The 26,169-nt window shown below is 29.4% G+C and overlaps 1 protein-coding gene across 6 annotated transcripts in view; it reads left to right on the forward strand.

Moving 5' to 3' along the window:
- Positions 1 to 24,169, forward strand: part of LOC122505147 (synaptic vesicle glycoprotein 2B) — a 68,643-nt gene extending 44,474 nt beyond the window's left edge. For all 6 annotated transcript variants that reach the window (XM_043616621.1, XM_043616615.1, XM_043616619.1 and 3 more), the window contains exons 2-10: positions 13,242 to 13,433; positions 14,843 to 14,902; positions 14,976 to 15,059; positions 19,194 to 19,518; positions 19,640 to 19,761; positions 19,859 to 20,097; positions 20,188 to 20,632; positions 20,743 to 21,030; positions 22,388 to 24,169. In XM_043616621.1, coding sequence (XP_043472556.1) covers positions 13,397 to 13,433; positions 14,843 to 14,902; positions 14,976 to 15,059; positions 19,194 to 19,518; positions 19,640 to 19,761; positions 19,859 to 20,097; positions 20,188 to 20,632; positions 20,743 to 21,030; positions 22,388 to 22,443 — 1,656 coding nt within the window. In that variant the 5' untranslated portion in view covers positions 13,242 to 13,396 and the 3' untranslated portion in view covers positions 22,444 to 24,169. The remainder of the gene's footprint in view (positions 1 to 13,241; positions 13,434 to 14,842; positions 14,903 to 14,975; positions 15,060 to 19,193; positions 19,519 to 19,639; positions 19,762 to 19,858; positions 20,098 to 20,187; positions 20,633 to 20,742; positions 21,031 to 22,387) is intronic.
- Positions 24,170 to 26,169: the final 2,000 nt, after the last annotated feature.

The raw sequence follows: 26,169 nt of genomic DNA on the forward strand, positions 1-26,169 counted from the left end.
TGTAAATTTATCACCCGAAAAACAGAAAAAGTTATTTTTCTAAAATTTCTAATTTTTAGAAATTTTAATAACTTTGGCTAACATTGCCGAAAAATGTTCAATAAGAAGTAAATAGAAGTGTCTCCAAAAACACTATAAATTGAGAGAAAAAGAAAAACAATCAGATCTCAATTTATTACCAAAAAAACACAAAAAGTTATTTTTCCAAAATTTCTAATTTGTAAAAATTTCAATAACTGGCGAACATTGCCGAAAAATGTTCAATAAGAGGTCAAAAGAAGCGTCTCTAAAAATACTACTAATTAGAGGAAAAGGAAAAACAATTAAATGTTAATTTATTACCAAAAAATCGAAAAAGTAACTTTTTTAAAATTTTGATTTTTTAAAATGTTAATAACTTTGGCTATTACCGAAAAGTGTTCAATAAGGGGTCACAAGAAAGATCTCAAAAAACAGTATAAACTTAAAGAAAATTTATATAAAATATACAAAGTATGCAAAGCCAGGTGAGCAAAAAAACATTTATGTTCAAGGAACGTTCTTAAAACGTTATGTGTTTGACAAATTAACATTTTCAAAACGTTCCATGCTCTAATGTTTTTAGAACATGAAAAATAAGCTACAGCTTATTTGGTAGACATGAAATGTTTTAAAACGTTTTTAGGAACGTTTCTCGAACGTAAATATTTTTTTGCCCATTAGGACGGTTTTATTTTATTCAACAAATTACCATAACAAAAAAGTAAAAATACTTTTTATTTAAAAAATTGTTTCTCGAGGAAACAAGGGGAGTAGGATTTTTGATTTTCAAACTTTTCGTAGCATTTGTAAGCCAAAATACAATTTTTGTTTTAGAAAATCGGCTAATTAGTTATTGTAAAATTAATAATTATTAAAAGAAAATAAAAAACCTACCGCAGTTAGCTGGGGAATTATATGAAGAAGTAGTGGGCAAAGTTTCAAAACAATTGGTCCAGTAGATTTTGTTAGTTATTATGTTGCGCACAGACTTCCAAACAATTAACTTTCTGTTTCAGCAAGACGCTTTAAATTTTTACACACTAAAAATTTCAAAATAAAACGCGATAAGTCTTTTATACTCACACACAGTCGTCGATGCCAGGTACATATTGCTTCGTCGTTAGAGGTGCTTTATTTTTTTTAAGCTTTTGGCTTCTTTAACCTCTAATAATAATAAATTATTTTTAAAAAATTGAAATTAAAAAAAAAATATTTACTCAATAATAAATTATATTTTTCTGTCGTTAAAACATTGTAAGATTGAGAATTTTTAAAATAGTCCTGTACTTTTTGTTCAAACTGCCACAATTCTTCATTTCACACTTCTATGTTTATAATTTTATAGTGACTGATACAACTGCTGAATATTATACTAATTAAAATAATTAATAGATTCGTACTACAAACACAAAGTCTTTGATTCATTAAGCTAGGAAATGACAGAAACAAAAGAAAGAGGGAGATGAAGTGCTACATTAAAACAAATTTTTGATACAATGGGTTTTGTCCTAGTCAAAAGTGCCACACTTAGTTCATTGGCCGTTTTCGGCTTTTGAACTTATAACAGATTTATAAGACATCCTACGAAAATCATAGTCATATCCGGAAATTAGGAAATATGACAACCGGTTTTAAAGAATTTTTGACGGAGAATCCGAATATGACTATATACAAATATCCTATTGGTTTTAGTATTTTAGGTTTTTGTGACCTAAAATCTTTCGGTTTTTTCGTAATTTAGACGAATTTGATCCTTTTGCTATGTTTCGTCCATTTTACAAAAGCTTTTGATCTTTTTGCTATGTTTCGTCCATTTTATAAAAGTTTTTGATCTTTTTTATCTTTCTGCTATGTTTCGTCCATTTTATAAAAGCTTTTCAAGAAAAACTTATTCGAAAATATTTATTTACCACATCACTTAAAGTCTAATTTTCTACTTTTGTCGCAGTTGAAGTTCTCGTCGAGTGATGCGCAACTCTCCCTTAATTAAGATGAATCTAAAATTGTATATAAAAGAATGGAGGGTTCAACGTGAAAAACATTTTGATGCAGAGAATCAAATTTATGTTTTTTATTAATGAATTACATCATTGTTATTATCTCTTATTATTTAATTTTTTTTATAAAATGATTTGTTTTTCCTTTTCTCTTTTGGCTATTGGTCACTGCGGGTATACACAGACTGAATCAATTACGGACTTAACCGGATTAATTCCGAATGATAAAAACCACATTTGTTCAGATTAATTCCAAATTACATAAATTTTCGCTAAATTTACAGATTTTTATTAATATTTCTGGACTCACTATACTACTCTTTAAAAAAACAAATTTGGCATAAACTATAATTAGACAAATCGATATTTTGAATTTTAAAAATCTTGACAATGTATCATTATGAAAAACAGATTCTTTACGATATCAAAATTATTTTCCAACAAGCAACTAAAACATTGTGTATAAAAATAAAAATAATATGGGACAACGTCAATTTAATAATTTTTCACCAACAAGGTACGAAACAACACTGTCTGATTATAATACAAAGAAATTTTCATAATTTGAATTTATTAATCAAATTTTCTTACCATATTTTAAAGTTCCTCTATTGGAAAATAAATTTCCGTAATTTATTTTCTTAATTAAAATTATAATTAACAAAATTAATTATATAAATTTGTGTTTCATTTATCTTTTAAATAAATTGGACATTTTGCATATTGTCTATTTGTCATTCAAAATTTTGTTTAAAAAAAAATTATATTTTACTATGTATATTAGGAAAAAAGAAAATAAAGTGAATAATAATCACCGTTTTTAAATAATAATTTTGAAAAAAATTCTCTGCTATCTTTTTGGAAAAAAAGGAAATTATTTTCACCATTTCTATTTCTATTAGAAAATTGAAATTTCCTTAAATTGTTCAAACGAAAATATTGTAATTAAAAATTAGGAATTATGCAAATTATTTTATCTTTTTTTCTATACAAAATTATCTTATTGAAAATCGTCTGTAAGTAATAGAAACAATGGGACTTTTTTTCTCTAATAGAAACTTAAAATTTAGTTAAGAAATAGACTAATTCTGTATAATTACAATTTTTCAACAAAAATAGGATTTCTTTACCTTCATTTTCCTTTTTGTGCTCTTTTCTTTGCCCACTTTTTCCCTCTCAACGTTTCTTTTTTTCCTGTCATCAGTATGTTACAACTAACCTCAAAAAAATGTTACAACTTGCCCCAAGATGAACATTTTTAATTTAATTATGTTTTTTAATAATATGTATCATTAGCAGTAAAATCTAATACGGTTTAGTTGATATATAGATATATTTAGAAGCTTTAGACACAAAAAGTAAAGAAGATAATAATATTATGCACAATAAAAACAAATTTCACAAAATTGATTTTTCAACGATTACCTGCTGTCAGAATTGATGTATCTCCTGAAAATCTTTCAATGCGACCTTCTATATTGTCTAAACAATCAGCCAATGGAAAAGCAGAATTCCGTTGGAATTATTGACACGAACTATAAAGAATATAGAAAGTGGGCAACGCGTAAAATTAGTGCCTTCCCCTGTTACAACTAACCCCTAGCTTCCCTAACAGGGGAAAAATAATTTTTTATAAATAAAAACAGAAACTTGCCTAATTTCGATTTCACAAACAAAATTTTTTTTTAAAACAGGTTTTACCCTGTTATTATTCAATATAATTTATAACACGGCCCCACGTACAAAAGGAAAAAAAAAATTTTATCCCGAGAACCAGAATAGTCATTTCTTATGTATTTTGGATCCTTAAAGTTGGTTCGTTTTTTCTAACCTCAAAAACATACATTTTAGGTACTTTTTAAGCTGTAATGAAACAATTGCAACTATTTTTCAAATTGCAACTGTAGATTTTGTTTCAATCAGTGAAATTAAATATCATATTTGACAAAATTCTTCAAAATCAAAATTTTTGATCCAAAATGGCGAATATTTTAAAAATTGAATTGATTTACTTGAAACTTGGTACTCGGGGGTTTTCATGGTTGCTGATTACAAATCAGAAATCTAGTGTTAGTTTTTAAAATGACGCCATTTGATCTGCCATTTTGAATGGTATCTACTATATATTACAAAATTTTTGTTTATTTATTTATTTTTACCAAAAAAAAAAAAAAATTGTTTCTTACCAAAGCCAAGGCTATATTTAATTTTCCATAAAAGAATAAATAAATGAAGTAATAATAAAATTATATTCTATAAAATCAGTTCAAATTAAGGGCTTAATTCTTAGAGGAGATTGCTACTGAACACTAACTACCTTATAGAAAAATACATCTTAAACAAGCCCAATCAACTTTGATGTTAAGGGGGACAGTATAAGAATTATCAAACAGTACTCTTAATGTCATTTCTTAACAATAATTTAGACGATGATCATTCTTTGACCCTATGGGAAGTTGTCAGTGAATAGTAGCTATTGATGAAAATTGTAACATTCATGTGCTCTGAATGTGCCTTTTTAAATTACCTTTTAAATAAAAGCGACTCCCATATCATTATATTTTATTTTTATATCTTGATCTATATAAGTAGCAACAATTGTTATTCTTAAAATAGATTTTAAAAAATATTCACATTCATCCTTGTAACTTATATTAGGAGCTTTGTTTCCAAATGTCGAAAATGTGCCAAAAAAAAGTTGAAAATTAAATTTTTTTTAAAAATCCCCAATCGGGGTCTGAAATAAGTTAAAAACCAAAATGGCGGATCCAATATGGCAGATATTTTCAAAAAAATGCATTTTTTTCATTTTATCTTTATTTACTACAAATTTACATTAATATTTTTTAAAAATTGAAATCGAAAACTTTTTTTTAATTATTTCGGGAAATTTTTGGGAATTATTCAAAAATTGCAAAATTCAATATCAAATAACCATGTCAATTTGGAAAAAAATTATAAATGTAAAATTCGTTCAAATAAACAATTCTCCTAAGTGATGACTCTACATATATGTTTTTGTTGTAATTATTTCATAGCAGATTTATTTGGAATGCGAAAGATTATTGTGTCCTTGTAAGACTCACGATAACTATGAATCGCATCACTTCCAACATTGCACTAAAAAATATATATAATTTACAACTAATACTTTTCTCACTTAAAATGTAGTTTCTTTACATTAACATTCAATTGTCCATTAAAATAAATATTTAGAACATTTTTTTTTATTTTTACTTAAAAAAAATTTTTTTTTTTACTTTTAAATAAATTTCAAAATAAATTGTTAGGAAATTCTATGAATAATTTTCTTTGACAATATGTTTTTCTCGTTTTTCTTTTCTGTCAACTAAATATTATTTTTCATATTTCTCATAACTTAATTCATATATATGTATTGATTTTTTGTTTCCACTTTATTGTTATAAACTCGTTCTTGTATTTAATAATATGACACTTGAGAAGTAAGCGGACAAAACCTGATAAATACATTTTTCAAAAAATTTTTTTGATTTCTCTATAATGTTATACAATATTTTATAAAAAAAAAATATTAAAACAATTTTTAAAATTCTTATTTTAATGAATTTATCTCACGTTTTTTTTTGTTTATATTCATCGTTTACAATGAAAATTGAAAAAGGAACATATATAATAAGCACGAGATATTATGTAAGGATAGTAGATCACTTGTAAATTTAAAAAATTGAAAATTCTTGTTTAAGCGATAATAACAATAATACCAGGAGATGAACTGATTTTTCTCATATTAGAACAAAATATAGTAATAGAAAATTATTCATAGTGCCATAAAATTTTTTACTTCCAAACTAATTTTGCATGCAATTCAGTAAACCAATCTTCAGTCAAAATTAATAAACAAAATATTCTTTTTTCTATTTATTACAGTTATAATTGGCCATATTTTGAAACATACTTAAAATATTATTAAAATCATTAAATTTTTTTTCTTATTATATCATTTTGTAGCTTTTTCAAAAACAAATTACTTCCGTAACGGATATTTCTTTGAAATTTTTATTACAACGGATGGTGTCATTCTCTATTGAAATTAAAAAAAAATATATTGATCGATATTTTTAGCTAGTCAGAAACAAAGTTTAAAATATGAATACAAACAGATTTGATGCTCTGATTTTAAATTGAACTCTCCGTAACTAATCATTATAAATGCAATTTTTTATATTTATAAAACATAAAGATATCGTCACTCCGAGTCTTCGACTCGAAGTGATCGATTTCTTCATGTTTTCTTATAATTAAAAATGATCGAGTGATAAAAAAATCATTATTTTATATTATAAGAGTATTGTTACTTTAACTTCTTCCAAAATATTTTCATAATTTCAAATCAATTATTATTAATTTCTGGAATTTTTAAAAAAATTTCTTAATCTTTAAATCAATTATTTTGAATAATTTTTGAAAAAGTTCTTTGAGGATTTTCAAATCCATTTTCGTTTACATTAATTCAATTTTACGAAATATTTCGATGAATCAGAAATTCTTCAATTCCATATATATGTTGTAGAAAATAAAATCTTCAGATAACTTCAAAGAAAATTTAATAAATTAAACTTTTTCAAAAATAAATTAATTCTGCAGAATAGGTAATAGAAAGTATATGTCAAATTCAGATTTCTAAAAATTCACACTATAATGCTTTTAATATTCAATTATTATATAAAATATTAACTGAAATTTATTTTTAAATCAATTTTTATTAAAAAATGATACGAGAGTAAAAATATTTAAATATAAATAAATAATTTATTAAATATTTGAATGTATCTTAATGAATTCTCATAAAGTATTTTACCAACAAATTGTTTAATAATTGAAAAATAATTGAATAATTGAATTCTTTCGACGAATTTTAATAGAATTTAAAAAATAATATTGAATAATATTGAATTTTTTCGATGAATTTTAATAAAATTTGAAAAATAATTATACATAGGTATTATAAAAAAAGTATTATAATAAATCCAAAAAACAAATTTTACATCTTTACAATAATTACATAGGTATTTCGACAAATTCGATTAAAATTGTATTAAAAAATTCTGCGATGAGTTTTATTATTAATGAAAATAATTGAATTCCTGTGAAATTTTTATGAAAATTATTAAATTTTCGCGACGAAAATTATTATTATTATTATTATTATTATTATTATTATTATTATTATTATTATTATTATTATTATTATTATTATTATTATTATTATTATTATTATTATTATTATTTATTATTATTATTATTTTAAATAATTGAATTGTTTTGGAAAAATTTTAATGAACAATTTGAAAATAATTGAATTTCGGTGAAGAATATTATTATTTATAAAGATAATTGTATTTTTTCTAGAATTTCCATAAATTTTGAACATAATTAAATTTCTGAGAAGAATTTTACTTCTTTTGAAATAATTAAATTTCTGCAATTATTTGTAACTTTTCCAAAATTCAATTTTTTTATCGTTTTCAACTAAAATTCTTCTATAAATCTATTATTTTTAATAATTAACCCTCCTGCGCATACGTTTCTACCCACAAAGTCGCTTGCAAATGCATACATTTTTCAGGATGTAGGATTTGCACGGCGATCGGTATCAAGGGGTTTTCGGGGTCGCTGATTACGAATCCGAGGTCAGAATTTCAAAATTCAAAATGGCGGACCCAATATGGCAGAAAATTTTGACAATTTTGAAAAAAAATTCTAATCGTTCCGTCTATCGCTATCTAGGGGTTTTTGAGGTCGCTCATTACGAATATAAAGTCCAAAATTCAAAATGTCGGACCCAATATGGCGGACGACAATTTTGAAAAAGTTTTCAAATCGACCCATCTATCGCTATCTAGGGGTTTTCGAGGTCGCTGATTACGAACATAAAGTCAAAATTCCTCAATTAAAAATGTCAAATCCAATATTAGCAATTTATTATGTGTAGTTTGAAAATGGAACAACAATAAGCATTCAAAATTTTTTTTAAAAAATTTAAATCTGTTTTTGTTTATTTTATTTAAAGTCCATTGTTAAAAAAAGTAATAAATAATAGTATTTTTATTTAAACATTTACTGACTCAGAATGATTGTTAAATTTAATGTTTTATTAAATAAATAATAGTAATAATGTAATTAATTAGAATAGTCGCATACAAAAATAATAATAATAAATATTTTCCTTAACCCCTTGGCAGTCGATGACGTGTATACACGTCATGGTGCAGGTGGGCTCAAACTGTCGATAACTTGTATAGACGCAAGCAGATTTTTGGCTACAAAAACACACAGATTTGTCCACAAATTTATACTCGGGGGTTTTCAGGGTCGCTGATTACGAATCTGATATCAGATTTTGAAAATTCAAAATGGCGGATCCAATATGGTAGACATTTTAACCCTCCTGCGCATAAAGCCGAGTATACTCGTCCAAACTAAACCGTTACCGTATGCATGAGGACGAGTATACTCGTCCAAACATATTTGTTAATAACTTTTGTTTAAATAAATATTAAGACATCGGACAAGTTGCAAATTTCTTTCAATGAACAAACGAAGCTATTTGAATTATTTAGCACACTATATATTATTTATTTAACAATAAATATTGCATATAAAAAGTTTAAACAAATTGAAAAATTTCTGTTTTATAAATTAATGTTTGTTTATCGGATTTTCCAAACATTGTCCATCAAAGGGTTTTTGGGTGCGCTGATTACGAATTCAACCTTAAAATTAAAAAATTAAAAATGGCGAATCCAATATGTCGGACAATTATATTTTTTAAAAGTGGACTTTTAAAAAAATTTATAGAATTTTACCAAAACTTATTATCAAAGGGTTTTAGAGGTCGCTGCTTACAAACATGAAGTCAAAATGACAAATTTCAAAATGGCGGATCCAATATGGCTGATGACAATTTTGAAAAAGTTTTCTAATCGTCCCGTCTATTGCTATCTAGGTGTTTTTGAGGTCGATAATTACGAATCTAAAGTCAAAAATTCAAAATTCAAAAAATCCAAAATGGCGGACCCAATATGGCGGACGACAATTTTTAAAAAGTTTTGTAATCGTCCCGTCTATCTCTATCTAGGGGTTTTTGAGGTCGCTGATTACGAATCCGAGGTCAGAATTCCAAAATTGAAAATGGCGAATCAAATATGGCGGATAATAATTAAAAAAAATTAATCCGACCCTCTATCGCTATCTAGGGGTTTTCGGGGTCACTGATTACGAATCCGATATCAGATTTTGAAAATTTAAAATGGTGGTTCCAATATGGCTGACAACATCTCCTAAAATTCATCGGATTCACTTGAAACTTGTTACTCAGGAGTTTTCGAGGTCGCTGACTACGAATCCAATATCAGATTTTGAAAATTCAAAATGTCGGATCTAATATGGCGAACATGAAAATTAAAAATCGACTGAATTGACTTGAAACTTGTTACTCAGGGGTTTTTGGGGTTGCTGATTACGAATCCGGTATCAGATTTTGAAAATTAAAAATGGTGGTTCCAATATGGCTGACAACATTTCCAAAAATTCATCGGATTCACTTGAAACTTTTTACTCGGGGGTTTTCAGGGTCGCTGATTACGAAACCGATTGCAGATTTTGAAAATTCAAAATGGCGGATCCAATATAGAGGACGAAATTTGCTAAAATTTATCGGATTTACTTAAAACTTTTTACTCGGGGGTTTTGGAAGTCGCTGATTACGAATCCGATTTCAGATTTTGAAAATGCATAATAGCGGATTCAATATTCAAGTGAATCCGATGAATTTTTTAATCAATTATAAAAATTAACTAAATTCAGAACAAATTGAATTAATTAAATTTTTCAAAAATTTAAGTTTCTTAAATTTTTTAATTAAATTTATTCAAAATTCAATTATTTTTAATAATTGAATAATTAATGAAATATATATTGTAAAAAATTCAACTAATTTCAAAAGAATTATAATAAAAAATTTTCAAAATATTAAGTTCTACATAATTTTTCAATAGAAAAAAAAATTAAAAATTCAGATTTTCAAAGATGTTAATTTGAAACCTTTTCGAAATTCAATTATTTCTAAAAATTGACACTATAATGCTTAAAATATTCAATTTTTATATAAAATTTTAACTGAAATTCATTTTAAGATCAATTTTATTAGAAAATTCTACGAGAATTTAATTATTTGAATACAAAAATAAATAATTTATTGAATAATCGAATGTTTCTTAAAATTGTACAAAAATTAATTGAAATTTTGCGTATTTATGAAAGTAATAATGGAATTATTGCGAAGAAATTTGTAAATAATTGAATTCCTGTGAAATTTTTATTATTTTTGAAAATAATTAAATGTTTGGGTAGAATTTTATTAAATTTTTTTTTTTTGAATTATTGCATTCTTTTGGAAAACTTTATTAAATAGTAGATATTTGAAATTTTGACGTTAATTTTTATAAATTTCTGAAAATAATTGAATTTTGAAGAAGAATTTTATTACTTTGGAAAATAATTAAATTTCTGCAATCATTTGTAACTATAATTTTAAAACTAAAAATTGGTCCCTATGCACAAAAAATTTGTGCGAAGATGTCGACCAGCGGTGCGTTACTAATTCGAATTTAAAAGCGCAGGAGACCAAAAAAAAACTCCAAAATTAAAAAGAGGTTAACAAAAAAATGAAGTTTTTTTGGTTCAAGTAAAAATTACGTACTGAATCATGCCCACCGTCAAGGAATGTCAAAAGACAAGTGCCTCACATGAAACCCTGTATCGCCACTATATTTAATTGTTTTGAAGACATACATATATATTTTTAAATAAATGTAATTTAATTTGATAAAATATTGAAAGTTCCAACCCTGATAGTTTTTTCAAAAAATATTTCTTCCCAAATGTATCTTATATTCATGCAGTCAGGGTGGTCTAACCCCTTAAAACTGGTCGTTTACATATTTTTAAGAAAATAGTTATTAAAAAACAGAAATTCGAAAATAACTATTAAGCTCTATATGTTTTAGATATCGTTAGTAATCTTTTTCCAGTGTTGATTTATTACTTATCTTATTATTTAATCAAAAAACCCCGGTTCACCTTATGTATCATGTACGGTGTATATGATTGCGCAAGTTGCAGGTGTTGTTACATACGGATGCCAAGATTACTATTCCTCCTGTTTGAATTAAAAAAGAAACTAATGTTTAATTTAGTAAAATGAATATTTAAAAGATAACTAGATATGAAATGAGTTATACGCATTTAATTACTTCCATGCTGATTAAAACTTTTTTCTATATACATGTTTATTAAAATCCTCTTTTTTAAACTATTCAATAAAAATTTTTCTCTTCAATTAAATTCAATGAATTAAAATTGAATTTAAAAAAAAATGGTGTATAATTTATTTCCAAATGTAATTATGGAATGGAATTATGATGTTTTCATTATTATGCTCTACATAGGTTTAAATAATTTTTGCGAATAAATAGATGTTTAACAGGATCATATTATTAGACAATAGAGGATAATTGTTTCTAATAGGGAGTTAAGTAAGCAGACGAGAGTAGTTAAAGTCGCATATTGTTAATGAATAAGTCTGATTCTTTAAAGTCCTTCGAACTGATATTATCTCCAAGGTCTACTGGTCACTCGCCTGTGTTAAATGTTTTGAAACTAGATGATACCTTTTATTTTTATCTTCTGTTTTTTTAAATTTTATTATTGTTATTTAATTCATTTAACTAGGATCAATGTGACACGAGGTGACGGTTTTTAATATCTTATAATTTTCCTAAATGTTTAACTCCTTTTCTCAATTCGTCATAAAATCTAATTTTGGCGGATGTAACAAAAATAGATCACTGTTTTATCTTTCTTGAAAATAACACGACATTAAAATTAAAATTTGATTGAGGATTTTTATTATTTTTGTCGGTGGAGTATTTTTATGTTGAGATCTATGCACATCCATGTTTATTTTTTGTGACTTTACTTGTTGTTTTCATTTATTTATTGTAAACTTGTGATTACATTTTCTAACCTCACTTTGGACACTACATCTTTAACAAGGTTTTTCAAATTATATCTTATATGTAAACTTCCTTATCATCCGAGCTGTGCAATGCAGATCTCTACTTTGCCCGACGGGTCAGTTGCTAGCCAAGGTCACTGTACCCATCAGCTGATTTTCAGTTCTCACAGTCTTCTGTTAATTTGGAGTTTATTATGGGCGCCATGAAACAAATTAACTCAAATTGTTGTCTTCAAAAATTTAACAACAATGTTGGAGAATTTTATGGACGTAAAAAAAAATAACCAAAAAGGAAAACTTGTTCATTCGAGACACGACTCTTGTCAAACAGAAAAAAATAAACTTACTAAATTTATTTAATTCCACATCAAATCCTTTATACTTACTCAACAATAAGCACAACAATAATGAAAGAAACAATATAGTCAATAACACAACTGTATTAATAAAACTTTAATTGCTCTTATACTTGTCGTGTAACAAAAGAAAAATTTCCAACTTAACAAAACTCTTACAACTCAAAACTCTCCCTTGTCAACTCTACAGCAACAACTCAACGTCTTCTCACAGCAACATCAAAAATCAAACTATATATAATTAGGGGCCGTCCATAAACTACGTTACCAATTTTTCAGACTTTTTAGACCCCCTTCTCCCCTCGTTACCATTGAGTTACATGGGGTCATTCACAAACTACGTCACGCTTTTTCGGACTGATTTTTACCCCCCCCCCTTTGTAAAATTTTTTACATACAAAAAATTGTTTTTCCACACTTTGTCACACACAGCTTGACACCCCCCACCCCACCCCTAAGAGTGTAACGTAGTTTATAAACGACCCCTATGTAATTTCTTTAATTTTTGGACCCCCTCCCCCCTAAATTGGTAACGTAGTTTATAGATGACCCCATTTTAAATAAACGTGTTTTTGTCGTCTGATACATTTTTCCGCGAAACGCCGAACCTACTGCGGTCAATTAAAGGGGAGTTTGCACCTTAAGTCAAAATTACTTTATCAGATAGAATAATTAAACAAATAAATATTACACTGTTAATAAAGTTAATTTAATTTAAAAATACTGACACTGGCATCGATGTGTTAAACATGATTCTATCTGATTTACAAAATACTTGATTTAATAAATTTGTTTTTAATTTTTCAGCTTCCGAGTGAGCCCAGACCATAGGCTAGCCAGTGAGCAGCATAATAACAGTACCTATCAAGCTGCTAGATTTGGCTAAATTTTTATAAAAAAAGACTAAGAATTCGGCTCGTGTTTTACAAAAAGTCAAATCTATAACGCACAGACATCGTAGGATGGTAGAAGGTGAACTTGACTCAAAGCATAATCATAGTAAGTTTTCATTTTTTTTTCTAAAACACTTTACACTAAATTTTAAGACAGTTTACATTAAGTCGTCCATTTGGGGTAGCAGTTTATCAACCTCCTATCATTTTGCATATTGTATATAATTATTCTTTGCAAGCATAAGTTTTATATATAGTTCTACAATAATTAAAAATAAAGAATCACTCCCAACATCTACTTGACTATTATTAGTTAAATTTCTAATTCTTCCTTTCTTTGATTATTGTTGTACTGTTTATGATGATATTACTGATGACTTAAATTACAAATTGGAAAGATCTTTGAATGCTTGTATCCGTTTTGTATTCAATTTACGAAAGGTAGAACATATTACTCCATATAGAATCAAGTGTGGACTATTAAATGTAACAATCAGACGGCAATCTGTTTTTAACGTTCCACCACATCGAACTTGTAAAATGCAAAGATCATTCGTTATTAGGGGCTCAAGATTATGGAACAAACTTCCTACTGGGTCCAGGTAACACCCTCCCTAACACATTCTCTTTCCTGCTTACCGCCCCAAGTAAAATGAGGAGCTATTCTTTCACATGAAGCGATGCTGTAGAGTTGTTTCTTCGCCTCAGGAAACTTCCTGGGTTAAGAATCATCTTCGCAGAGACTTAATTATTTCGGTATATCAACTCTCCAAGAAAGTGCACATCCATAACCGCGTTTAATAACGATAATCGGGATGTAAATTCATGACTAACTTAGGGAACAATTAAATCTACTTTCGCTCGATACATATAACAATTCGATCTTCTATTATTGCGAAACGATATTAAACGATTACTAGCGAAACGGTTAACTACGAAATTCACTAGCGTCACTAGTTATTATTACAATTATTTACTCGATTAAGCTCCGATAGAGAACTAGCGAATGTAATTTTTATTTATTATTATTACTACGATTTATTTTGTTATTTTAATTGTTACTAAAATATACTTTCTTCCGAAGGTTTAATTAGTGACTACACCTTTACTCTGAATCATAGTATAATTCGGTCCATTAAATAAAAATTGTTTTGATAATTGGTTCATTGAAATTAACAATATGTTTTTCGAAGTCATACGTAACACGTATATGATAGGTTTCGGTTGATTTAATTTTAGTTTAGTTTCACTAACTCCGTAGATAATTCAAAAACAGTTCTTAACATTCCCTGAATATTATAATCCAGTAAAAATGGGGACATAGATTGTCTTTAGGTCGCTTTTAGGACGTCATAAAAACATCTCGCAGAAGACCTAATGACGTCTTTTGGAGATAAGGTGTCTTTAGGACGTCCCTTGAACGGACATGGGTACCCCAAGTCTCCATGCCCACTGGGTATAATGCGAACATTATTAAAGTTAATATTTACTATAATTTTTCGTTCTTATTTACAGAGTGTGATGTAAAAGACGATCGTCTTAACGGTGGCAGTTCCAAGGACTTAGAACTTGCACGTAAGTTTAAGTTTAATTAAATTTCGTAAACAATTACATTTTAATGTATACTTATTATTGTTTCATTTTTAAGATATTGGGTCCAAGGGAAAGACCCTCGACCCCGAAAAAGGATCTTACATTAAAGCTGACTTTGAGAAAGCTATCGAACTAACTGGTAAGTTTTAATAAATAATTCAATTTCTTATTTTAACACAAATATGTAAGTAGTCCTTTAGACGAGAAGTGATCAGTCTTAATTGTAACACAAATTTGTTTGTTTGTTTGTTTTGGGTTGTGACAAACAGTTGAAGTTTGGTTCATGATATTTTGTAAACTATTTATAAATCTCTAATCAATACTTGCTGGTAGGTTTTTCGGTTTAATTACTGATGTCATTCGAAGAGCTCTTGAAACTTATTTGAATAAACTCAATTGAGGCACAACTTTTGAAATACTCGTACAAAAAATAGGTGATGGTAGTAATAGTCTTTTTGAAGTGTCACCAATCATACATTCTGTTACAATTTGAGTCTATAAGTAATGGACATGCTGGAGAGTATTTTGGTAATAAGTTTAGATGCTCTTGTTTGAATACCATTGTAATAGGAGATCACAAATTTTATGATGCAAGTAAGCGCTAAAGGTTGCCTTCCAAATTATTAGATGTGTTCATCTTGAATTCAAAGAAACAGTTTACTTTTACGAATTGGTTGCAGGTGTATTACTAGGCATGATAAATGCAAGTTTAGCTTTTGCGAATTAGGGTAATTCTTCCTGTTAAATTTGTCAAAATCAAAAGTAGAAATTGGTAAAATTGTAGATGCTATCGCTATAAAATAATCGCAGCTAGTAGGAATCGTCTCTGGATGAAATCATATCTTCAAAAAAAACCGAAAAGAATAATTCTGAGTTCTTACTGTAGACTAGAACTGTTAACTAGAACTTACTTGTTCTAAGCCATACAGAAGGATTTGCGGAAGTGGTTTACGTTAATTTCCGGAAATTCTTCCACAAGAGAATATAGTTTTCTTGATAACAAATGACAATGTAACTTTTGGGTTGTGTAAAAACAATCAAGTAAGTGTTTGTTTAAATAAAGTATCATGTTGAAGAATCTAACAATCAGTTTTTTATGATCTACAAAGTTAATATATGTTTTAAATCGTTTTTACAAATATTTTAAATCGTTCTGCTACAGTATCTAATTATTTATATTATATACAAAAAAACATATTTTACAATATTAATAAAATATTAAAAATTAACAAATAATTTCTTTTTTAATAATGCAGAGTCATAAGCGAAAAGTTTCAAAAGATTTTTATTCTTTATAAGTGTTCATATGGCCCATATCGTCGTTAAATATAAAATAATATTAAGAAAATGTCAAGTAAATTAACAGAATATTGATTTATAATATTAATATCAACAGAAAAGTTGATACCGTCATCAACTTAATGAATTAATTGACGTATGGACGATAACACCACTTATAAGATTAAGAACCATTTTGAATTTTTTGTTTCAGGTTTTGCAAGCCATTTGATTATTTTGCATGGTGGAATTGTCAGCGCTATCAAGCTTATAAGTAGAATATTTGGGCCAACTACTCCATTATTTGGAAGAGTTCTCTAAGAATCGTTCACTTTCTTAATATTGTTTTTGAAACTAACTTGCATTCATCAACTGATGCAAATTAATTGTGTAAAGTTACATAAAAGTGTTTTACCATTACTTTGTTTTGAATTTATTTCCATGTAACACCAATTAAAATCTCTAGAATATGGATATTTAGCAAAGGTTTAAAATCGTGTATGGGGCACGTACAATACTTCTTTATTATATGATTTTGTCCTTGCCTATAATGTAGTTAATTGTTCCCGATCCTTTTTCTTGTATTTCAAGTAATTTATCGTCATCTGCTAAATATACATATCCTTTTTGCGGCGAATCAAATTTTTCGAAAAAAAAATCCCTATTATTCACCATGTTACATCTACAATCCAAGAATTCTCCATTCCTTTAATTGCTTTTACTCCAAAACTGGCTTCATGGACATCTTCAGAATCCTTGAATTTTAAACTTGCAACTGATATGAAGCAATGCGCATTTTCGTTATCCTGTCGGTCCTGTAACATCAGCAGTTCTGATTATCTTTAGTCTCCTGATGTTTTACTTTCATGTCAGTTTCTCGCGAATCTTCAGGACTGTATTTTATTGAATGTGCGACATCAGAGGAATGAAAACGCATTTGTGGTGAATGCAATATTGCATCATTGACGCATTTTGGACAGATTCAGTGTTGCTTACCTTAAGAAAAGGGAGAGGATTCATCAGCAGTAGGAAGCCAAACCCAGCTCTTAAGAGGAATTATAATTACCAGCAGCAGAAATTAACACATTAAATTATTATTCTCCTACTGTAAGCACTCCACGATCCAACCATCTCAAATCTCCCCTCATGTCAGCAGCTCAACTTCTGAATGAACTCTGTCGTTTTCGTCAGTCCGTTTAACTCCTCAATCTATCCTCATCCCCTCCAGTTTTTGTCACAAAATTATTTGGAAAGGAAGGAAGGGAAAACGGGGTGGAAGATATGATGCAAGAAAAAGAGAGAGCGAGAGATATGGAACGATAAGGAGAGAGAACAATACCTCAGGTAGAGAAATAGAAAATAAAGAGAAAATTTGTAAACAAACTAAACTTTAGGCAAATTATCATTGTACCCTTCAAGGCATTAATATCGTATTCGCAAATATAGTTGCACCTCCAACAAATAGCATTCCATCATTTTTTATCTAGTGTTCTATCAGTTTCCTTATCGACACGTCTCGATTCATCTTCATGGCACTGAAAATTACAGTATCAATAAATAGAGTTCTCTGAACCTCCAATTGGTCTTTCTGACAAATGCTTGGCCTTAGAAATCAAACAGTGGCTGACAACAAAAGGAACAACCAAAGGACAGACTATTAGGGGTTGCAATCAAGCTAAACCACTTATGGGAACCAATATAAACCTGAGGAGAAAAGTGGAATTTCGCAAACAGTTATCTGATCATGGGGATTTGAGGTATCATAAGCATAATTTAGGAATTATAAGAGATCTAAATTGACATCAGTGTGGAGTGAAAAACTTAACCTCGATACACGTTTTTCTGTCTTATGGGGGAGCGTGAATACATTATGGACTATTTCTTCTTTGGAGAGTCCATTATCGCTACTAGAAGCATAACTGAAATCCTTTCCTTGTCGAAGGGTTCGCGGATACAGGAATGTAATTTAGAGTACACAAAGGGGTTATCCAAGCATTAGTGGTCGCCATACCCCAACGATCAGAACTTATCTTCTTTATAATAATATACATAGACATTGGTGATTCATACCTGATTTATTCACAGAGCAGAAGGCTCTGATCTTAAGGGACAGGTGTACGAAAGAGGAATGAACTGGTATTTTCAAATTAGTAGATGACAATTTATTTGAATCCTTATACAACGGAGAGAGCAAACAGATCCAGATGTCTTATTTGAAACACTGGAATAAATTAAAATTCGTAAGGAAGACGATTACATAGATGAGATTATTTATAAGGCATTCGGTGAAGGACGCCTGGTTTGTAATATTTTATTTACCTGAAGACGTTTTCTTGACTAACTCGAAGAAGACACTTGATGACAGTACACAACTAGTTAACTTGAAGGTGTTTTCTGGAATGGCACGATGAAGACAGGTAGTTGATTCGATGCTGACTTCTGGACTGTCGAATTCGGCAAGGGTGTCACCTTTTATAGGTTTCTTTTGCAAGGGGATACTACGTAGTAATACCACCGACTTTTATTAATTTCGGAATCAGATTGTTATTATTGCTTTAATTTTTAACTCCTGTATCAGACACGTGAGGACCCAATAGAAGGGTGACGAAATACAGATGCATAATTGGTATATACATTATCAAGGTGAAGACTTTAAATCAATATTCCTTTAATTCCAGAAAAATAAGGATTCAATTTTTAACTTTACAAAATATTTTATAAATATAAAATACGTTGCGATGACGTGACACAATAGGTTTAAGGAAACTATCTGAAGGTGTCGAATAAACTATATTTGATGAGGGTAAACTATAAAACGACATTCTAAATTGTGCGACATACCATTGATGAATATCTGTCAATGGTATGTCGCACAATTTAGAATGTCGTTTTAATTCTCCTCTGACATTTTTTCAAGTAATTTTAATTAAAACAAAAAAATATATTTTTAAGTTGAAAAATGTATTAATATAACTTTTTTATTTTTTCATTGTAGAATATGGCAAGTTTCACTACTTCCTGCTCGCAGTATGCGGGTTCGTTAGTACGAGTGAAGAAATGGACGTGATTTCCATGTCCTTTATTCTACCGAGTGCACAATGTGACCTCAATCTTGACACTCAGGCGAAAGGATGGCTCAATTCAATAATATTCATAGGAATGATGGCAGGCGCCTATGCATGGGGCTCAGTAGCCGATGCATTAGGTCGTCGCAAAGTCCTTATTGCCATATCCTTTATGAATGCATTATGTATTGTTGCCTCCAGCTTCAGCCAGTCTTATGAACTATTTATGTTCTTTCGATTTCTTAATGGAGCTGCGTAAGTATTTTTCGTTTTTACACATTCCGTAGAACCTTTGTCAATTATTCTATCGATAGCTTTACAGAATAGTTGACTTAGATTTGAAGTAATTATTCAAAGTTTTATTTTATAATTTTAGTCTTGGCGGCAGTGGACCAGTTATCTGGTCATATTTCGCAGAGTTCCAGCCAAAAGCTAAAAGAGGTTCGATGCTTTCCTTTATGGCAGCATTTTGGACGCTGGGAAATCTTTTCGTTGCTGGTAATTTTTATATGTTTCAATACTGTTACAAAATGATTATGATAACTGTAATGAGATAACTTCCGTGCAGAGTTTAAAGTGTCTTAATATATTTTAGGATTAGCGTGGTTGATTATTCCCAACGATATTGGTTTCTCCGGATCAGCATTTAAGTATAACTCATGGCGTATCTTTTTGCTGATATGCGCCATTCCTTCTTTCATAGTGGCTGGACTTCTTCTGCTACTTCCAGAATCTCCTAAATATCTACTTTCCCGTGGAAGATACGAAGAAGCTTTAAACATTTTTCGTAGTATTTATTCAATCAACACTGGCAAAAGCCACGAAACTTACATGGTAATTTTATCTTAATTTAATCTTTTTAGTAACGATATACTTATTTTCTATTTGAATTTAATAACATTTTAATATCGATGCATATTTCAGGTAAAAGAACTGATTCTAGATGATTTGAAACAGAAAGAAGCAATCAAGACAGAGATTGTTGAAAAAAATAAGTACAAGATTATGTTAAGTGATATTATGAATAATAGTAAGCAGCTTTTTATCTCACCAATTCTTCGTTTTACTCTCATCTCGATTACGATAAATTTAACATTTCATATTGGATATTATGGATTAATGATGTGGTTTCCTGAATTATTTAATCGTTTCGATGAATATAGTAAAAAACACCCGAATCAGGATGCATCTATCTGCCAAGTAACCGATTATGTTGTTAATCATGGTTCATATAGTGATGAAAACTTTTGTTCAGACGCAATCGGACCATCGGTTTTCTTAGAGTCATTAATTACTGTTGCATCAGCCATTCCTGCAAACATCGTTGCCGTTCTTGGAATGGATCGTCTTGGTCGCAAATTTTTCTTAGGTAATTTTAAACATACTATTCTTTATCTATGGAGAAACCTTAAATCTTCATAATCCTTTATAGACTACTGGAACTCTATTTCAAAACTTATGAAAATTAATTTGTTTCAGTATTTAGTACCATGTCGTCAGGTTTGTGTTCTATTGGACTGTACTTTGTATACAACAAGTTCCAAAATTTAATAGTCTCAGCTGTATTCAGTGGTGTTATTAGTTGTGGTAATGCAGCTCTAGATTGTTTAATTACTGAAGTCTTTCCAACGAACCTACGAGCTACCGGTATTGCAATTTCAATGGTAGCTGCACGTCTTGGTGGTATCATCGGTAACATCGTCATAGCTCAGCTGCTAGATATGTATTGTCCAGCTCCCACTTTCATAGTTGCAGCTCTACTTATAGGTAAGTAATGTGAAATATTATTTTTAATAAATGATTATGAACTTATACGAAGCAATTATTGTTAAACTAATAAACATTCAACATTTTGTATAATAGTCTATAATTAAGATTGCTCAAAAGACGAAAGAAAAATTTAACAAGTCTTGTCTCAGTCGCGGTCTTATAAATATCTCGAGGTAATCGGAAAACATTCTGAACAAACAATAATACAAACAAAATACATAAAAATCCTTATAACTATTTACAGAAACACTCTATCAGTATCTTCCCTCACACAATACTTCACTCCATCTGCCTAAATACATTCTTTACCCATTCTTATCACTCTTCCAATTCACTTATTTCGTCTTCCAAGCACTGCAAAAAACTTTTAATTATTGCACATCTTCAGATAGATGAAGCTTAACCAAGATCTTTCTATCTTTATAAATTACTGAATTCTGAAAAGACAGCTACTGTGAAATCTTCATCATTAAATAACAAGTCGTTACTAGATGTGCTTTTAACAAATTGTTGTTTAACCATATAATTTAACTTTACCAATTATCCAACTCAGCACGGAAAAGTTGGCTACTATCTGACACAAGTGTTGTCAGGTCATGGATGTTTTCGATAGTACCTTCATAGGTTCAAGATTAAGAGAGAAGCAAAATGCGCCTACTGTGATGCTGTAGTTGATGACGCGGAGCATACTCAGTTGGCTTTGAAATAAACGTCGATAACATGGTGTCTACCAAGGTTCAAAACGTGGACTCCTGAAGGCATATTGAATCCTTCATTATTAAAATAATGGGGGCTTGAGTGGATTAGTGACAAGTTAAGGATCAGTTCAATGGGATTACCATTTGCGAAGTTCAAGGCCTGACGGTGCAAGTGGATCAAGAGTTCCAGAATAAGACAGAAGTGGTTTTTAGTGGGTCGACCAGAACGGTCATCCCCACATATCCTTTGGATTAAATCCAGGCATTTACAGATTTTCCACTTCCAACTGCAAAAAACAAAGATCCAACTCAATTTTCATTGCATGTGTTGCGTCGAATCGTTACCTACCTTCTGCGTTACAAAAATCCTTATATTTATGACGTAATTCTTATAATTTATGACGATTAATAAATTAATCAAAAGTAAAAACTATGTCATTGCTTAGTCCAGTACAATGTTAGCCGTATGTAACATCTCGTTACTATAAATATTGAGACACGACCAAGACTTGTTTTATCTCGTGAGCAGCTCTATCTATAATAGTAAATAGTCATTTAATTTGAATTCTGTTGAATGTTTCTTTCATTTTATTATACCATATAAATACCAACTATCAAATGAATTATGTTACTTAAATTTTGATAATTTTTTACAGGTGGCGGTCTGCTTTGTTTATTTCTTCCAAACACAACACGCGAACCACTTTCCTGACGATGGCGAAATATTTTCTCTCAATTAGTTGTTTATAGTATTTATAAAGTAGACGTTATATTAGAAGCACACAAGATGAAATTTTCTTTAATGCATGGGATGAACTTTATTAGCTAATCTAACTTTATAAACAGAAGTGTTCATCGAATACCGTAAAAGTATTTTTCTTTTACCTCCACTCAAAAATACCGAATAATAAACTTGTCTACATGCAGTATTCTAAATTCATACAAGATTTAAATTAAATTTTTCATTTTCCTAAAGTTTTAAACCGATGTTTTACAGTACAAAATATTTTTGCAAATTTTTGATTGATTTAAATTATTGCAATTGATTTTAAAGTTAGGTTACTTAAGAGAATTCAACCAATACATTGTAAGATTGCTGCCTTAGTTTTCGAAAATATTTTGTTTGTTACAAGAAGTTAATAAGTTTATAGTTTATGATGATGCCGAAAGCCAGATACAACAAGAAAAACAATTTCTTTTAAATGTAGAAACTGTACAAAAGTGTTCAAAAACTGAGGCAATTGTGCTATTTTTGAAAACCCCAATTTTAAAAAAACCCCGCAATTTAGTTAGACGAATTTGTGAGTTTATGAGAGAACACGTGTCATTATTTTTTAGAATAAGCTGTAAATTTATTATATAGAACAGGCAAGTGTCACCTTTCAAAAAATACAGAAATAATGACTTACATAAAAATGTACAACTGCCAATGTAATTCATTAATCATATAATTAATAATTTAGTTCCAAACTTGCGGTAAACTCATATTTTCTATTGACTCACAATTTCGTATTACTAAGATCTTATATTTTTAGTCATTTTCACCTTGTTAATTTTCATTCTCGCGACTGGGGCAAAGGAATCAATTGTCTATGTACGATTTTTTTCCTTAAGCAATTTTTTTATTTTGAATCATATTATTGTTAATGTAAAAAGTGATCAGTATTACGCTTTTTTTGTAATTTAAATGTAAAACCTAAATGAATATTATACCCACAAAGAAATTATAAAATGTAAAAAATGTTTTTTAGTCACTTCTCCAGTTACGCGGACAAATGAAGTTGCATTGTTAATTGATTCCCTTTCCCTACAAATGTTATAAATAACATTGTAATTTTATAAGACTTTCGAAAAAGTCACGTACATTATAGAATATCATCTGAAAAATATGTAAGTCTATCAATCGCAACATAACTTCTGCTCTCCCTATTGGCTGTTTTAAACCACATGTATAATTCGTCGTACACTTTGACTTAGTGATTTTTTTCAATTAAGTGGAACACACAAAGACTTTAATATAAAATTACATATAAATAACTGTATTATATACGTTTTTATTTTTCTAAAGGAAAAATTATTGTATGTATTGCATCGACCAATTAAAACTATTTAAATCCAGAAAAAAAGTAAACCTATAATATAGGAGATGACTATCATTTAACAAAAAAAATTTTTTGCACTTTTCCATAAAATTTTTTTTTTACTAATTTGTACACTTTGAACACAGATTTGATCTAAAAACTACTTTGATAATGAGAATTCAATAATTTGAGGACACAAAAAGTTTTTTAGTTTTTAAACCCTTTTTTCATTTTTCCGGGCCCTGGAATTTAAATATTGATTTCTAAATCCATATCTATTTTCTAATCTAAAGCATTAAAGTGGTTTTAAGATCACATTTGTCTACATATAAAGTTTAAAATAAAAAATTATCGATAGTTGACGTAATTATTTAAGAAAATTTGTGCTTAGTATAAATAGTGTTATTTTTTTACAAAAAATAATGTTATTTACATCAGTTTAAACCTTAAAGTACAAAAATATAAAAATGTCACGAACCTTATGGATTTTATGTTCTCATATTTTACAAATTTGCATTAATTATGTAAAGTCTATTAAAAGTCATTAGCATTAAAGTAAAATCAATAGAACTCTAACTAAAAATTGTTACTAATTTGATCTAAATTACATTCACATAAAAAATAATGTGATTCAATTAAATAATTGTTTTATTTATGCAAAAGCATCAAAAAATGTTTCCTTAAAATATTAGAACCCCTTATTGTCTAATAAAAAAATACCGGAATGAATATTTATTTATTTTGGTATTCTGTAAAGATGATTCTTAACCCAGGAAGTACCCTGTGGTGAAGAAACAATTCCACAGCATTGCTACAGGTGAAAGAGACTACCTGTATTCGCCAGGGGCTCTGTGAAGATGATGACACTCGTGATGCTTTGAATGCTGTAATGATGTGATTTTTAATTGCTGGGAATTCGATCGGCAGATGGAGTCCGGGTACCTACAGTAGTTACTTTTAACTGATAATTATCGGTATTCACGGGGTTAAATCGATTTTAGAAAAAGTTTCCATATTACGCGACGTATCTTCATCCTTTTCTTACTATAATGGAATTTTTTAGTTAGTCCATATGAAACCAGAATTCTTGTCGGATCTAGGTAAATTATCTTTTTTTTTATTCACGGAGAAGAGGGAAATGCTTTTAACTTCATGCCCAGGAAACTCCTATTGCGCTGGGGTATGTTGAGCTCAGCACAAAATGCAAGCAAAAAAAGAAACCTTGAATACCTGTTATAGGCAGTTACCAATACCGACTAAAAATCTTTGCTTGATTCCCCTGGGTTTCGAATCTTCTATCCACCTATGGAACTACCTTTCGGCTTCAGACTTCGCAGATGAATGATCCCATTTAGTCGCTTACGCGACTCTTCCGTGCCGCTCTTGTTCTGACCTTATTTTCTCTTTGTCATTGAAAAACCCTTCTTTGCTTCCTCTATGGCAGTTCTAACGAATTTTCTCCAGCTTATCAGCGTTGTTTTGGCTGATGATGACGATACCGAGTTTTACTCCTCGCTTATTTGGTCCAAGGACCGTCACCTTCCTGTTTCCTGGTAGTACCGTAGAAATTTTTTCCAGGACATCCTGAACGTCTTCCTTTTCTGTATGGGCATCCATTTCACGGATTTCCAGCGTAGTTTGCCGGTTCGGCAAATTTGACAATTTGATGGGGCGATTTCTAGTCCGAGGGAAATTAACTATGGTATTAGTTTATCTAAAGCTTCTTTGAATAAATCCATCGCCTCATTTTTTCCGTGAATCTACAGTAGAGTACAGTATCATCTGCGTATTGTAATATTTTTACATCCGCTGGTAGAAGGTGTTGAATCTTTCTATAAATCTTAATGCACCGCCATCAGTTCCTCCAGTATTCTCGACGCAAGTAGAGCAGCAAATGCTCCCATCAGATCCACGACTAAAACGGTGACACAATCAACAGCAGAGCGATTTCTCCTACATCCATATTGATGGTAGGGTATTAATCTCCTATTTTCTGTAAAATGTTCGAGTCTCCGTGGAACCATTCTCTCCAACAAATTACCCATGTTGGAGGTTAGGGATATCGGTCGATATCTCTTGCCTCCCGGTTTGGGAATAAATTTTATTAACGCATTTTTCCAGGAGTTCGGGTATCTTGCATTAGTGAAACATCTGTTGAATATTGATATAAGGTGATCATATGTCCTACCTTAGGTAGTTTATTAATCGCCTCATATGAAATTTGGTCGATTCCAGGAGCCGATTGTTTATTGCACTGATGCAGTGCATTTCTATACTCCTCTTCCGAAAAAGGGTTGTTGTATGGGTCTGTCTCTTCCTTCTTATTTATCGGTAGTATGTTAGCTGGTGTGGGAGGG

The sequence above is a fragment of the Leptopilina heterotoma genome, unplaced genomic scaffold (assembly GCF_015476425.1).
Source record: "Leptopilina heterotoma isolate Lh14 unplaced genomic scaffold, ASM1547642v1 Lhet_343, whole genome shotgun sequence".
NCBI classification, from domain to species: Eukaryota; Metazoa; Arthropoda; class Insecta; order Hymenoptera; family Figitidae; genus Leptopilina; species Leptopilina heterotoma.